Source organism: Nycticebus coucang, chromosome 4, assembly GCF_027406575.1.
Source record: "Nycticebus coucang isolate mNycCou1 chromosome 4, mNycCou1.pri, whole genome shotgun sequence".
NCBI classification, from domain to species: Eukaryota; Metazoa; Chordata; class Mammalia; order Primates; family Lorisidae; genus Nycticebus; species Nycticebus coucang.
This window is the reverse complement of record NC_069783.1, coordinates 84442326-84459032: the sequence shown is the minus strand read 5'-3', so window position 1 is coordinate 84459032 and position 16707 is coordinate 84442326. Positions and strand designations below refer to the sequence as shown.

The window sequence follows — 16707 nt, the reverse complement described above, 5'->3', positions numbered from 1 at the left end:
CCTCCTATTGTGACATTGAAAGGCATGGATTCCAAATGCTCCCTTGTAAATCACAAGAAATAAATACTGTTGAGTCCAGGTAGGGTGATTTGATGAAACACCTAGGAAGTTAAATTCTCGTAAATAGATATTATATGTCCCAGAGCATGATTACATGCTTATATACATACATTTTTACAAAACTGCTTTTTTCTTCTATCTTTCTGTGTCAATAAACGTACCCAATACTTTAAGCTGGTGCTTCTCAAATTTTTAATTTTTGTATGAATCCCCTGAGGATCTCATTGAAAGTGCAGACTCTGGCTCTGTGCCCATAGCACAGTGGTTATGGTGCCAGGCACATACACCGAGGCTGGCAGGTTTGAACCTGGCCCAGGCCAGCTAAACAACAATGACAACTGCAACAAAAAATAGCCAGGCGTTGTGGTGGGTGCCTGTAATCCCAGCTACTTGGGAGGCTGAGGCACGAGAATCGCTTAAGCCCAAGAGTTTGAGGTTTCTGTGAGCTGTGACGCCACAGCACACTACCAAGGGCGACATAGTGAGACTCTGTCTCAAAAAAAAAAAAAAAAATGCAGATTCTAAGTCTGTGGTGCCAGGGCAGGGCCTTAGGCTCTACATTTCTAACCTGCTCTTGGGTGACGCTGATGCTGGGTGTCAGAGACCCCACTGTGTAGCAAGATATTGGTGGCTGCAGAGTATTCCTGTGGTTTATGCTGTAATTTACACAAATTCCCCCTTGTTGGACATTTTAGATGTTCCAATGGATCATATGCTTTGTTCTTGCCATGGTAATCTCTGCTAACATTCAGTTTCGGCTTTCATCTTCACAAATATTGAGCAAATGCTTTTTGGGGGTGGAGGATGTTTTTCTTGTTTGATGGTAAGACACAGACATGTGATGCACATTCCATTCCATTGGAGATGTTTCTTAAGCCTGCTGTGTGCCAGTCTCTGTCCTAGGCGCTAGAGATACAAAGGTGAACAAAGTCCTGGCCCTGTAGCTCAACCCTCCAAGAATTTGCCCAAAAAAAAAAAAAAAAAAATTCAGTTCATGTGGTAAATGGATAGGGAAGTACCCTGGGTACTTAGGTATATGTTGGAAAACGAGTCTGGAAGAAGGAAGGAGATGCTTGAGCTGGGTTGAAGGATGAAAAGTAGGCAGACTGTGAAAGTGGGATTACATATGGAAGGGCACATCACACAAAGAAAGACACTGAGGCAGCAGTCTGGCTCATCAGGTTTCTAACAGGACTTAATTGTGAAGTGTGACAGACAGATTTGTCACACAGAGTGACAGATCCGAGATGAGCTGGGAGCCATTAAGCAGATATATATTTTAGAAAGATGATTTTGAGGAGATGAAATTGAGACAGGGAAGTCCAGGTAAGTGCTTCTAAAAGAGCGTTATGGGCACAGGAAGTTCAGAAGTAGCTTTGGCAGGTTCAGGGGTTTGATTGGGGTTGAAAGTCTGGAGTTAAATTGCATGTTTTGGGCTTGGATGCCTGAGCTGATGGTGCAACTACCTGATAGCATAGGGATGGAGGACACTGTTCTTCTTAAGAATGTTGCTTGAGATGAAGATGGCAAATGAGTCCTCAGATGCACAGGTCTGAGCGTGGGTGGGAGGGGTTCTAACGTTCAGAACTACCAATAACAGGAAGATTTTTTTTTTATATATAATGAAATGTTTTCCCATCATAGTGGACTCTTAAGCACGTTCTCCACGTATGCGGTGCTAGCTGGATGTCTTTTGGCATAATTGTTACACGTTTGGCATGGATAGCACACAGGTTGGTGTCTTCAAAAAGGCCAACCAGATAGGCCTCACTTGCCTCCTGCAAAGCACCAATAGCTGCGCTCTGGAAGCACAGATCTGTCTTAAAGTCCTGAGCAATTTCTCACACCAGACGCTGGAAAGGAAGTTTGCGAATCAGAAGTTCAGTGGACTTCTAATAACACGTAGTGCCACAGTACCAGGCCTGTAGCGATGAGGTTTCTTCACCCCTCCAGTGGAGGGCGCACTCTTGCGAGCAGCTTTTGCAGCCAATTGCTTCCGGGGGGCTTTACCACCGGTGGATTTGCGGGCAGTCTGCTTTGTACGAGCCATGGTATAAGACCTCCTTACTTACCCCCCTTCTCATTCGGCTGGAGCTCGGCGAGCTAGAGGCGGCACTGGCGTTAGACAGCGACGGCGGCCGGGCGGCGGCTGCGAACACAATTGAAAGACGGACTTGGGAAGCTGCTGTCACGGCTGAAGCTTTACTTGTCACAAAGTTGCTGAAGTGCTGCAGCTGCTGGTGGAGTCACATGTAGGCACCTTCCATTACTGCTATTGCTACTCCTATCAGAAACCTCACCAGGTCAGGGAAGTAGAAAGCTTCTTTCCCCCTGTCTTCGGGTCTTTTACCAGCACATTCTCGGATCCCAATAGGAAACCACCAGGCAAGACAAAGACTGGGAAATGTCGTTTACAGGCTTATAGCTGGAGGGGCAGAATAGAGCTGAGAGCCAAGGCCGTAGCCTGCATGCAACAGAGTGCACCAAGGTGGAAGCCTGGTTCCTTTCTCATGCTCTCACCATGGTCAGCTCTGTTCTCTGGAGGTCCACTTTGGTGTGAACTATATCAATCTGGACATCTCAGAAACATCAGTTTTATATTTACCTTGGCCATAGGTAGTCTGCTGGTTCCTACCACTTGGCCAACCATACATTAGGTAACCATGGGGTTGTGTTTGAAAACCTTCCGGGGTCTCAGGTGGCCTAACTTCTTATTTAAGAATTCAGTGAATTCTTTCAACAAAGGTTTATTAATAAGGCCCTTGGCACTAGTTTTTGAAACTGTTCAAATAGAATGATATATAGCGATAAAAATTCTTTAACTCAAGAATTGGTAAAATTTTTGCTACACAGTTAGTATTGGTGTTGAGGAAGAGATTGTTTACGGTAGCAGAAAAGGAAATACTTAAATATCTGTTTAGTTTGACATAAGATTTAAAAAAAAAAAAGGCAAAACCCTAATGGGAAAAATAAATAAATTACATAATGAGGTATTACTTCTTCCTTCTGACTGAAAGACTAAATATAGTGAAGACATTATTTCTTAAATTAATATATAACTTTATTATAAAAGTAATTGGCACATGTGTTAGTTGAAATAAAACTTTACTTTTAATTAACAATTGCTTAAACTAGACAGAATTTTATTCCTTTAAAGCAGAAGAGTTCAGAGGTGGAATGGCAGCTCTGTCCTGGGTCATACCAGGGACCCAGTCATCTTCTCTTTTGTTGTTTCACTGTCCTTGGGTAATATTGTCCCTGTGTAGTGTAGATGCTCAATATGTTTCTGTAATTCAACCAGGAGGAAGGGAAAGGAGGAGAGGCTGGGAGTATGCCAAGGGATGCGCCCTGGAAATTGCCCAGAATGCTTCTGTTCATATCCCATTGGCTGAAACTTAGTCATGAGGCCATGCCTTGTTCCAGGGGAGGCTGGGAAATGTAGTTGTGAAAATCTCGTGTTCAACTAAGTTGAAAGGAAGAGGAAAACTGATATGGGATAAGACATAGCAATTTCTACTACAGCACCCTTGGAATATTATTTAGAACTTGAAAAACTGAGAATAAAATTAATTGAATAAGTAGGCAGGCATACCCAGGAACATATTTTTTTGTTAAAGGAAAGTTTTACTTAAAATTGCCATACCGTGTTCTTTTTCTCCTTTTTTTTTTTTTGAGACAGAGCCTCCAGCTGTCACCCTAGGCAGAGTGCTGTGGCATCATGGCTCACAGCAACCTTCAACACCTGGGGTCAAGTGATTCTTCTGCCTCCCCCTCCCAAGTAGCTGGGACTACAGGCGCCCATCACAATGCCCAGCTATTTTTTGGTTGCGGCTGTCATTGTTGTTTGGCGGACCCAAGCTGGATTTGAACCCGCCAGCTCAGGTGTATGTGGCTGGTGCTTTAGCCGCTTGAGCCACAGGCGCCAAGCCTTTCTCCTCTTTTCTTAATGTGACACATTTGTACTGCTTTTAATTTAATGCTTTCTTCTATTTATTTTTTTTTGGAGACAGAGTCTCACTTTGTCACGCTCAGAGCAGCTCTGAGGTGTCACAGCTCACAGCAATCTCAAACCCTTGGGCTCAAGTGATTATCTTGCCTAAGCCTCCCAAGTAGCTGGGACTACAGGTGCCCGCCACCACGTCCAGCTATTTTTAGAGACAAGGTCTCACTCTGGCTCAGGTGGTCTTAAACTCGGGAGCTCAGGCAATCCACCCACCTCGGCCTCCTAGAGTTCTAGGACTACAGGTGTGAGCCACTGTGCCAGCCCAATATAATGCTTTCTTTATAAACAATTTCTTTATAGAACATTTTAAATATACACAAAAGTGGAGGAAATGGCATAATAAACTCCATGTACCCATCTCTCAGCTTTGGCAATTAGCAGCTTCTTTAAGACTAGCTTTCCAGTCTGCTTTTCTTCTTCTTATTTTTTTTTAATATAGGGGTCTCACCCCACTGCCCAGACTGGAGTGCAGTGGCAGGATAATAGCTCACTGTAGCCTCAAATTCCTCCTGCCTCAGCCTCCTGAGTAGCTGGCACTACAGGCATGTACCACCACACCCAGCCAATTTTTATTTATTTATTTTTTTCAAGGAGAGGGTCTCACTGTGTTGTCCAGGCTGGTCTTGAACTCCTAGCCTCAAGTGATCCTCCTTCCTCAGCCTTCCAAAGTAATAGAATTACAGGCATGAACCACTATGCCTGGCATAAAGCTAGTCTTGTTTCATCTGTTCTCTCCTACCTCCTGCTACTCCTACATATCCCCTTCTTGATGTTTTTGAAGCAGAACTTATTTCTATGGTTACATCTATAAGTATTACTATATTTATCTCTAAAATATAAAGGATCTTTTCAAATTATTTTTTATTTATTTTGGGAGAGACTGTTGGTGCTGACTAGAGTGTCCTGGGCTCAAGTGATCCTCCTGCCTCAGCCTTTTGAGTAGCTAGGACTATAGGTGTGCACCACCATGCTCAGCTAATTTTTCTTTCTCACTCCCTTCCCTTCTTCCCCTTCCCTCCCTTTCCTCCCTTCCCTCCCTTTCCTATTTTTCCTCTCTCTCCTTCTTCCCCTCAATCACCCTATCTTCTTTCTTTTTTCTTTCACAAAGGCAGGGTCTTGTTCTTACTTAGACTGTTCTCAAACTCCTGATCTCAAGCCATCCTCCTGCCTCAGCCTCCTAAGTAGCTGGGACCATAGGTATATTCTACCACACTCAACCAACCTTTCTTCCTTCCTTCTTCCCTTCCTCCCTCCCTCTTGTTCTTGCTCAGACTGGTCTCGAACTCCTGACTTCAAGTGATCTTCCCACCCTGGCTTCCTATAGTGCCAGGATTATAGGTGAGAGCCACCATGCCTGGCACAAGGGTCTGTTTTGAAAAACAATTTTAACTTATTCAGGGGTAACTATAGATTCACATGTAGTTGTAAGAAGTAATCCAGAGATACTTCATGTTTCCTTTTCTATTTTCCCCCATAAAGGTGGCAGCTTGCAAAACTATAGTGCCAAATCACAATTGGTGATGCAGAACATTTCCATCGCCATACGGGTTCCTTGAGTTGCCCTTTTATAGCCACCTCTACCTTCCACTCAGTAACCCCTGACACCCACTAAGCTAGTAGCCATTTCTATAATTTTGTTACTTCAGTGATGTTGGGAATCATCATACAATATGTAACCTTCTGGTATTGACTCAGAATAACTCTCTGTAGATTCATCCAAGGTATTGTGTGTATAAATAGGTCATTCCTTTTCACTGCTAAGTGGTATTCCATGGTATGGATGCATCATATAAGGTTTTTTTTTTTTTTTTTTTTTTTTTGAGACAGAGTCTCGGTAGAGTTCCATGGTGTCACAGCTCACAGCAACCTCAAACTCATGGGCTTAAGCGATTCTCTTGCCTCAGCCTCCCAAGTAGCTGGGACTATTGGCACCCACCACAACGCCCAGCTGTTTTGTTGTTGTTGTTGTCATTGTTGTTTTACCAGGCCTGGGCCGGGTTCAAATCCACCAGAACCCACAAGCCCCAGTGTATGTGGCCAGTGTCCTAACCACTGAGCTATGGGTGTCGGGCCATCATATAAAGTTATTTGAAAAACATAACTCACCTGACTCCTTCCTCTTTTTTCCCCACTGTCCTCTTTTTGTGTCTTCACAGCAATGCCAAGTGAGAATAACTGTGTAAAACTAAGGAGTGATTGCTCCAGGCCTCCCCTGAAATGGTACATGCCAGCTCAAAACAAGATGAAAAGACCCAGCTTTTTGTTAAAAAAGTTCTTCAAGTAAGTACTACCACGCAGACTGTAGAACCCTTGATTTGGGTTAACTGTGTAGAACTGGGAGAAAAGTTCAATTATTGCTCTAAATATGGCTGATGTTGAAGAGGCATACTTGGCCAAAGGGTCATTCAAAGGCACGGCGGAGTCAGGATTCACTGCGCAAGTGGAGCGGGTTTCTGTGTCCAGCGGTATTTGGAAAGAGTGCACCACCCAGTACCCTGAACCTCAGCCCGGGTGGCTGAGTGAACACCTCCTACAGTGCTCTCCTTGCCATTATTTAACAAAAGACAGCTTTTCCCCTTAGCTATTTTAAGTTAATCTAAGATATGGTTAATTAAATTTCCCTGAAGGTGCTTACATATTATTAAATATTGAATAATAAAGAAGGATGACAGGGTGTTTCAGTCTGGTCACTTTCACATCCTGGTAAGTGATAAGAATTAATAAAGTAAAAACTTGTCAGGTTTTCTTTTAATACCAAACTAATTTGGAAATTACCTTTTTGCATGTCTAAAGAAATCTAATCTTGAAATCTAGTCTCTCATTTCACTTTGCTAACTTAGGAGGTGTAGAGGGGAAAAGGTGAGAAAAGGAAATTTATAGGCGTAAACACTCGTATCATGTGTAGTCTCCTGGTAGTCACCAGCATGTATTTATTGAGGCCTCCAGTGGGTCCGACATTGTGTTGGTGTCAGCTGTGAAGCCACCAACAAGGTAGACCAGGACCCCAGCAGCTCCTGCCTCACACCAGGAATCACACAGTACAGTGCGCCAAGTGCTGTCAATCCCAGGCTTACCTTTAATACTCTTTCCTTTCTTTCTTTGTTTTTTTAATCAAAGTAAGAGAAGTATTACATGCACTGAATGTGACATCTTTGCTGGAGACTGGAGAGAGGAGTAGGTAATACTAAGTTCACAGGATATTCAAAAGTTATAAAGATATTGGGTGAAACATACTCTCACCCCTGCCGGCCCCATTTCCCCTCCACACTTAAAGAAAACGAGTGTGACCAGTTTTTTTTATGTAAATGAGAAATATTTTGTATGTGTGTTTTTCCCTGCTTCACGAACCTGCTTTTTTATACCAATGGTAGCATCTTGTTCATTTAACGTACTCAGTCCCAGGGAAAAATGAAGGGGCTTGGAGAGGCTTTCCTGGGAAGCCTGTTGAAGGGAGATCTGAGAAGTCTTAAAAACACCACCGCATCATCATCCTTAAGTCTCAAGACATATTTAACATCTATTATATACAGTATGGTGTGCTAGATGCTATTCTTTAAACTGTCCTTTTCTTTAGAAAATGGATTGTTGGGCGGCCCCTGTGGCTCAGTCGGTAAGGCGCCTGCCCCATATACCGAGGGTGGCGGGTTCAAACCCGGCCCCCGCCAAACTGCAGCCAAAAAATGGCCGGGCGTTGTGGCGGGCGCCTGTAGTCCCAGCTACTCGGGAGGCTGAGGCAAGAGAATCGCTTAAGCCCAGGAGTTGGAGGTTGCTGTGAGCCGTGTGAGGCCATGGCACTCTACCGAGGGCCATAAAGTGAGACTCTGTCTCTACAAAAAAAAAAAAAAGAAAGAAAATGGATTGTTTTCCCCTAAAGATTATTCCTGACCTTTGTTTTTTCAAGAAAATGCATTATTTTCTTGTGGTTCTTACATTTTGATTTAAAACTGAGTTTCTTGAGTTTTGTTTTTTTTTTAACTTTTGTCATTGTCACTGGGAAGCTTATTAAAAATGAGATATCTAGGGGCAGTGCCTTGTGGCTCAAAGGAGTAGGGTGCCGGCCCCATATGCCAGAGGTGGCGGGTTCAAACCCAGCCCCGGCCAAAAACTGCAAAAAAAAAAAAAAGAGAGAGAGAGATATCTAGAACTAAGACTAGATTCAGCTGTTTTCTCCAAATCCTTTGTGTGCGTCAAACTGTATAATAGCACGGATTATCTTTAAAAATATTTTGGTTAGATGTTCTTAAGGATAGCTGATGATACTGTCAGTCTGAATTCTGGGTAGAATTCTTTAGAAGTATTATGAATAGATTGTTTTGTTTTTCTTTATTTCAAAGGACTGATAGTATTTTCAAGTCACGAAACATTAACTCTGAGATCCTATATCAAATCTTACTTGACAATTAATTGATCACAGCCACTTACAGATTCCTTTGTTCCTTCTCCACTCCCACTGCTTCACTTATTTGACTAGCCTAAAAATAAATAATCTTACTTGATTTTTTAAAAGTCCAATAATTGGCATTGTGATTCAGATTTTATTATGGTGCTTTGCAAAAAAAATGTTTTTTTTATATTTGCTTGTAACAAAGGCAGTCAGAAATGATCGTTTATCTTGTTGGGAAATTAGGAAATGGTACCTTCCTTTCATGCTGAGGTCAAGTTAATGCTGGTACTTTTATGCTTTATGGCAGGCAAACTAGGATTTGGGTTCGATTTTCATTTATTTCACATTGTGTCTTATGATTATCACGTGACTTCATTGTGCCTAATTGATTGTTTTCCAGATGTTTATTGCCTATGTTTGTATTGTGGATCATTTATACTCTCACGTTAAATCATCCTACTGAAGAATGTGACATGAAAAAAGCACATTACGTGGACCCTGACCGCGTAAAGGTTAGATACCCCATTGCTGTGGTTTAAATGAAAACATTTCCAAGCATTCACTTAAACTGTCATACATAGTATCATCTCTACTGTGTTACAAATAAATACTAATGAAAGTTTGAAAACGTAAGGGAAAACACTTAATCTTAGCACTCCAAAACAAAAGACTACCTCCCTCTAAAAAAGCAACCACTGACCCATCTACCCTTCAGTATTCTTCTCCGACTCGCTGTGGCATGGCATGGAGTGAGGAGGGCTCCACTTGACACACTGTAGCAGGGGTGTCCAACCTGTGGCCCCCAGGCCCCAGGTGGATTATTGGAGGCCTGTTCTCCTTATGTGTGATGTCAGATACTGTGGAAATTATGCATAGATCTTGTTTTGGTCAGCAGCTTTCCTTAGCGTTTGTGTGTTTAATGTGTGGCCCAAGACAACTCCTCTTCTTCTAAGGTGTGGCAGAAAAAAAAAAGATTGGGTACTCCTGTGGGGCATCTGTCATGGAGTTAATTTACCCTGATGCTGCCCATGTACATATTGTTAAAACGGAAAAGAAATGCTTTTAATATCACTTGTCCTTCTTGAGTTTTGTTTTTAGTTTTAATGATTTCAAATTGCATTTGAAGGGTTTTTTTCCTTTTCTTTATGTTTCTAAATCAATTGACATGTAAAGTGCTAATGATTAGAGTAGCTAAATTATCCAGTAATGTTCATCACAGGCTGGAAGAAGAGATGATTGTAAATAAGGTACCGTGGTGGGACTGGTGACTAGCATGTGTGAACGTTCCTTCATACATGTTATCTCATTGACTCGTCATGACTGCAAGACATTCCAGTATCATGGCCACCTTGCAGATGATGGCCTGGATGGTAAGCTACTCACACAAGTCCACATCTAGTTTCGTTAACTAGTTAATTTAGTGTAATGCTTTCTGTGTGCCAGAACTGTTGTCTGTGTTAGCAGTATTAACTCATTTAACCCTCATGACAGTCCTGGGGATGGAGGTGGTAGGATCATCTCCACCTCACAACTGGGGAAATTGAGGTGCAGGGAGAATAAATAACCTGCTCAGGTCACTTTTCCAGTAGCTCCTGACCAGTCCTCCCTCTGCCTGGGTGGGGAGTGTCCACAGAGAAGCCAAGAGTTACAGGCAGCACAATCCAGAGAGGAGAAAGGTTGCATTTTTAAAATCTAGATTCAAATCTAATTGCCACTTAATAACAGTAAAATCTTAGGCAAGTTACTTAATTGTCTTGAGCCCCAGTTTTCTCAGCTGTGAAATGTAGGTAGCATCTGTGTAATAGGATAGTAATAAAAGTTGAATAAGATACACAAAACTACTTCCCCGGTCCTGATTTTTATTCACACATTTCTGCTTTAATCTGTTTATCCCTTCATAGTGCTTCAGATTTTTTTTGTGGTACAGAGAGGTATGAACAAGTAAATGAAGAGTTAAATGCACAGCTCGGCCTCTGCGGAACTCCTGAGTTTTGGCGTCTTGCTGATCACAGAGCCTTCCTTCCTAGGCATCTGCCCTCGGAGGTCCGCTGGCTCATTGCACTTCACCCCTGCTTCAGTGGAGCAGGATGTGGAGGTCCCGGGCACTCTGCTTGGGTTTCCTGTCCTGACCCACCTGGCCTTGCAGACATCTCTCCAGTCCCTTTCAATTCCAAGGCCCTTCACAGCACTTGTGGATGAGGGTTTCAGACATCATGTCTCTGGTTTTTGTTTCCCGAGAAAGGCCTAGAATAGTAGCACTTGGCATGACGTACTGATATGCTGGGAACTCTTCCCTTTCTTTGCTGCCCTTCTCCACTTGCTCCGTGCATCCCCCTTCTCCTGTTCACTACCGTCTGAACAGGGGTGAAATAATTTCTCTAGACTGGGTTAATTGAGCAGAGAGGTGTGTTCTCTTGTGGAATGACTGAGCACACTATTTCATAAGCACAGGGTGGAAAACAAGTCTTTTAATAATACCTTGAGAGAAATCAACTTAATATTTTTATTGCCCAGTGACGTCTACATTAACGTGCTCTGGCAGCCTGTGATCATTTTTAACTTAAGCTACACTAATAGACCAGGGATGGTCTATTGTTGCTGCAGTGGTCAGACCAAATGCTCTGGTCATTATGGCAGTTCCTCTTTAAGGTTCACCCAAGGAATGCTAGTGACTTCTGAGAGTGACCAGAGACTTGGCACCTCTCTGAGGCACTATTGAAAGGGTGGCAACAGTATAGCCTTCGGAAGAAGACCCGGTGCAGGGCACATGGTGGCCAGTGTTGACAAACCAGAGGCCTGACCTCTGGAAGGATGGGGCTGCCCAGGTGGCCTTAATGGCAGAGATGTGTATCGGGGATGGCAGCCAAGCTCAAGGAGAAAGCTTTGGTGGTTTAGGGCATCCAAAGATAGATAAATGGTCTACCTTTGTGACAAATCTGTGGTGGCCTTTAAGAAAGCCAGGGTTCCTGGAATTCGGGCATCACAGGCATCAGATAGGAGGTGGTTCCAGGACCTTTCTGATCCTTTCCAGCCTGAGATTTGGAGGTTCTCTGCAATTTGGAGAATATCAGCTGGTTCTGTAGCCTGGGACCTTCCAGGTAGAGTTGTCTTGGCTGAAAAGCTCTTGACATGCCCCTGCCCATGGCACCACTGGTTCCTGACTCAGTGACTTTTTGTCTGAAACTCAGGGTTGCATCGAAGCTCCTCAGAAATTTGCCAGACTCCATCGGGTATTGTAATCATTTATGGGAGCGTCTTAACCTTCCATCTAAAGCATAAGTTATTAGAGAGTGGTGACTTGTGTTTATAAACATATGCGGTTCCTGGGATTGCAGGAAAAGGAACAGTGAGCCAGGGTTGCCCTGTAGAATGCTCTGCTTTTGCCCATTGCCCTAGTTTTACTCTTCCTCACCCACCTTCTGCATCCAGGCATGCCCCACTGTAGTCACAGTGGTATTCTAAAACTTGAATGTGATATGTTGCTTTCCCCTCTCCTAGAAACTCTGGTGTCTGTCCCTTACCTTCTAGAGAGCATCCAGGCTCCTGAGTGTAGCCCATATGACTCTGCATGACTCTTCTTCAGCCTCCTTTGACACTCCGCACTGTGTCAGCACTGCCCATTCCAGATACCCTAAACCCCTCACAGGTCCTTGCTTGAGGCTCTCTCTTTCATTCTTTCTTCTAAAACATCTTCATTGAGATACAATTCACATACCATAAAGTTCCATTTAATGCAAATGATGCAACGGTTTTAATGTATTTACAGAGCTGAACAACCATCGCCATAATCTAACGCTAGAACATTTTTATTCCCAAAAGAAACTCCATATCTATTAGCCGTCACTCCCTGGTGTCCCCTTCCCGCTATGTCCTGAGCAACTCCTAATCTTGCTGTCTCTACAGATCTTCCTGTTCCGGACACGTCATGTAAATGGCGCCATACTCTGTGTGGTCTTTTGTGCCAGGCTTCTTTTACTCAGCATAATGCTTTCCGGGTGCCCCCCATGTCAGAGCACCCACCAGTACTTCATTCTTCTTTTCTGTCCTTGATGCTGCCCCCCCCCCCGACTTTCCTGGAATGTCTTAGAGGTAAGAAGACTGAGCCTCAACCTAGGAACAGATGCTTTAACCACAATCACACAGTACTAGTTAAATAGATCTAGAATGGAGTCCAGCCTCCAGATCTCCTGATTGTTCTTTCTTTAACAGTTGATGGTGATAAAATCTGCACCCATAAGATTTACTTCTTTGATGCATACTGTTTAAGTGTTGATAAGTTTATATAGCGTATCACAGTCACCACAAGTAAGTTCTAGAACATTCCCATGGCCCAAGATTTTTCCCTCAAGTCCCTTTATAGTCAGTCCTACCCTCAACTCATAGCCCCATTTTTAATATGGTGTTTTTTCTAGAATTTGTTTTTTTTGTTTTTTGTTTGTTTTTTTTTTGTTTGTTTGTTTTTTGAGACAGAGTCTTATTCTGTCACCTTTGGTAGAGTGCCATGGTGTCATAGCTCACAGCAATCTCAAACTCTTGGGCTCAAGCCATTCTCTTGCCTCAGCCTCTTAAGTAGTTGGGACTATAGGCGCCCACCACAACGCTGGCTATTCTTTTGTTGTAGTTGTCATTGTTGTTTAGCAGGCCCAGGCTGGGTTTGTGCCCACCAGCCCCAGAGTATGTAGCTGGCACCCTAACCACTGAGCTACAGGTGCCAAGCCCCAGGATTTGTTATTTAATCTTTTTCTGCTTTTAACTGAGTAATAGCTATAGACAGCTCAAACGTGAGTTAAATGTGTCAGTAACTTTACCCTTGGTTACTGTCCTTGTATGATATCATAAGTGTCTATGTGTACCAACTGCTTCAGGCATCATAGGAACCCAACCCTGGGAGGAACAGACCAGCACCAGGTTGACCCACATGGGAACTGAAAGTTCCATGAGGTCACTGCTGTGCCCCGGATCACATAGCCCATTAACCACACTTGGTTAACTCTAGACCTGAAGGTTTTCTTTAATCCAAATGCTCTGCCCTGTCTTAAAATTAAAAAAATAAATAAATAAATGCAATAGGACATTGCCTTTTACTAAGAATTATGCCACTTACCTATATTCCTGAAAAGGATTACCTTTAAATTAGAGAAATTAGAGATTTTGCTGAGGAAAACTACTTTGATTTTTTTTTTTAACGCCTGTCAGTGAATTTTCCCATTGTGGTTTTATATGGCACATCGAAAATATTAGATGTCAATTTATTCTTGATTGTGGGCACCCTGGAAGACTTTTAAAACTGAAACCTTTAATTTCATCCTGCATTTGAGACAAGTGGGAGTTCTCATATGTTGCAAGAGTCACCAGTTCCCAGCTGCGCCTGAGTCTCTCCTAGCTGACCTCCATCCAGACCCCCAGCAGACGCCTCCCATCCCTTCCTGGCTTGGCTGCCTTGGCTTCCAGCTCTGGAGCCACCCGCAGCAGAGAAGGGCTGAGTCACACTGCTCCCTCTCTTCATCACGGCTCCGTAAAGTGAGCACTGCCTCCCTAGGCATGTTTCTCCTGAGCCTTGACACACGGACAAGGGTGGAGCAGGAAGAGAGAGACTGAGACAGATTCCAGCTAGAAGAAATGGTCCCTGGGACTTTCTCAGAGCTTGTTCCCCATCTTTAAACGAATTGAAACAAAAGATGGACAGGAGCTGCTATGGCTTTAGACATGTCCAGTGGAATTTAGGGTTTGTTTCCTGCACCTGCTGGGAATTAGGCACAGGAGGGTCACAGTCCGGACAGGATGACTGAGCCTTGTACTCTGCTCACAGTCTAGAGAATTTAGTTTGAAGCCTGAAATTAAACTCTTTGGCAGAATGGAAACGGAATGAAATTTCACTCCCTTCTCAAAAAACTTTGTAAAGAGAAGATTTGGCAGCCCCTGAGAGTGACGTACACGTTTCCAGCTTGCTCACTTACTGTTTCCAGGCCTGAGTTGATCGCCAAGCTGCTTTAGGTCTCTTTGGGCACTTCTCAGATGTGCCTTTCTGTCCTAGGAGATTTGTAAAACCAGGTGAGATGCTTGAGATGTCATTCCATAGTGAAGAGTGAGGCCTTTGGGTCTCTACAAAACTGCCATTCCTGACCTTAGGGTTCTAGTATGTGTGGTCCCCGTATCTATCCTGCCTCCACCAACTTGGCATTAAGTGGCCAGTAAGATTTGGAGCATCACCTGCTCCAAGGGGCTCCAGGGGGCTCAGAGAGTGACAAGTTCCTTGCCTGGCTTTCCCACTGATTCCTCATGAAGATGCCAATCCAGATTTAAACACTTGCCCTCAGTGCTGGTGTCTGTGTGCCATTCCCTGTAGGTAGAGGCTGCTGTTTAGGAGCTGAGGAAGTATTCATCCCAGCGTGACATGCCAGCTCAGACCTCTTAGAAAGTGAAGATACTAATGACAATCTTGCAAGGTTTGCAAGTGTCAGGAGGGTGAACAGAGGCAGTGAATATTCTAGTGCCTATGGCAGCATCTCCTCAAACAGTGTGCTTGACACAGGTACTAATAACTTTTTGAAACTATAATATGTTGGGCGGCGCCTGTGGCTCAGTTGGTAAGGCGCCGGCCCCATATGCTGAGGGTTGCAGGTTCAAGCCCAGCCCCGGCCAAACTGCAACAAAAAAATAGCCGGGCGTTGTGGCGGGCGCCTGTAGTCCCAGCTGCTCGGGAGGCTGAGGCAAGAGAATCGCGTAAGCCCAAGAGTTAGAGGTTGCTGTGAGCCGTGTGACGCCACGGCACTCTACCCGAGGGCGGTACAGTGAGACTCTGTCTCTACAAAAAAAAAAAAAAAAAAATACATCATACCCCACATATGCATAAATGTATTCATGATCTATGTGTATATAACTTAATTTAAAAAAAAAAAGAGTTATCCAAGCTGGAGTGCAGTACAGTAGTGTCATCACAGTTCACTGCAACCTCAAATTCCTGGGCTCAAATGATCCTCCCCCTCAGCCTCCCAAGTAGCTGGGACTAGAGGCTCCTGCTACAACGCCTGGCTAATTTTTCTATTTTTTGTAGGGACAGGATCTCACTCTTCCTCGGGTTGGTCTCAAACTCTTGACCTCAAGCAATTCTCCTGCCTCAGCCCCCAAAGTGCTAGGGTTATAGGTATGAGCCATTGCACCCAGCCCTCAAAATATTTCCTTAAAAATCAGACAATAAAAATAATACGGCTTTGAGAAAAAAACATAATTGGGGCAAACATTTAGTCTGCCACTAATAATCCCCGTAATAACAAGGCTGACAGAGGTCAAAAAGACATGTTAAATTCTTAAAAATACATATCCCAGTAAATATAGGACTTACACACACACTCCTGCCTGCCCTCATACACACCTTCAAGAAGATAGCTGGGTAGAAGGGGGTGTGAGTCCTGGAGACAGAGACACAAAGCGCAAAGATTAGGGAGAACTACCTGACAAGCAGCTCTGAGGCAGCATGTGGCTGACTGAACCAAGAAGGATGTGGGGCAAACAGGCCTTTGTGCCACTCGGGTGGGGAACCTGTGGCGGTGGGGCCCCATTTTAGCCTTCTGGATCCTTGAGTGCAGCCTTCTGACTGAACCCAGATTTTGCAGAACAAACCATGCTGGGATAGTGTACTTGGCATTGAGCAGCAGTTCCTTGCTGATGCAAACCATTAGCATGCTGGGAGACTGCATTTGAAACCAACACAATTTCTATGTTAACAGGATGTTGTTCTCCGGTTACACTTAAGATGATTTGCATTCCGGTCTCTATGAAGCTCAGTACCCCAACTTATAAATAAGCCTACTTCTTTTTTTTTTTTTTTAGAGACATTTTTGTCACCCTCAGAGTACCAGGGCATCACATCTCACAGCAACCTCCAGCTCTAGGGCTTAGCGATTCTCTTGCTCAGTCTCCTGAGTAGCTGGGACCACAAGTGCCCGCCACAAAGCCTGGCTATTTTTTTTTTTTTTTTTTTTTTTTTATTGTTGGGGATTCATTGAGGGTACAATAAGCCAGTTACACTGATTGCAATTGTTAGGTAAAGTCCCTCTTGCAATCATGTCTTGCCCCCATAAAGTGTGACACACACTAAGGCCCCACCCCACTCCCTCCCTCTCTCTTTCTGCTTCCCCCCCCCCATAACCTTCATTGTCATTAATTGTCCTCATATCAAGATTGAGTACATAGGATTCATGCTTCTCCATTCTTGTGATGCTTTACTAAGAATAATGTCTTCCACTTCCATCCAGGTTAA

The 16707-nt window shown here is 43.7% G+C and overlaps 1 protein-coding gene across 4 annotated transcripts in view; it reads left to right on the top strand.

Annotated features, from left to right (window-relative positions):
• ST3GAL5 (ST3 beta-galactoside alpha-2,3-sialyltransferase 5) overlaps positions 1-16707 on the top strand; it is a 69141-nt gene that overhangs the window by 33564 nt on the left and 18870 nt on the right. For 2 of the 4 annotated variants that reach the window (XM_053586797.1, XM_053586800.1), the window contains exons 2-3: positions 6220-6343; positions 8848-8959. In XM_053586797.1, the coding sequence (XP_053442772.1) occupies positions 6220-6343; positions 8848-8959 (236 nt within the window). Of the gene's footprint in view, positions 1-1191; positions 2313-6219; positions 6344-8847; positions 8960-16707 lie in introns of those variants that run through there. The other 2 variants (XM_053586799.1, XM_053586802.1) reach the window with 2 other exon arrangements.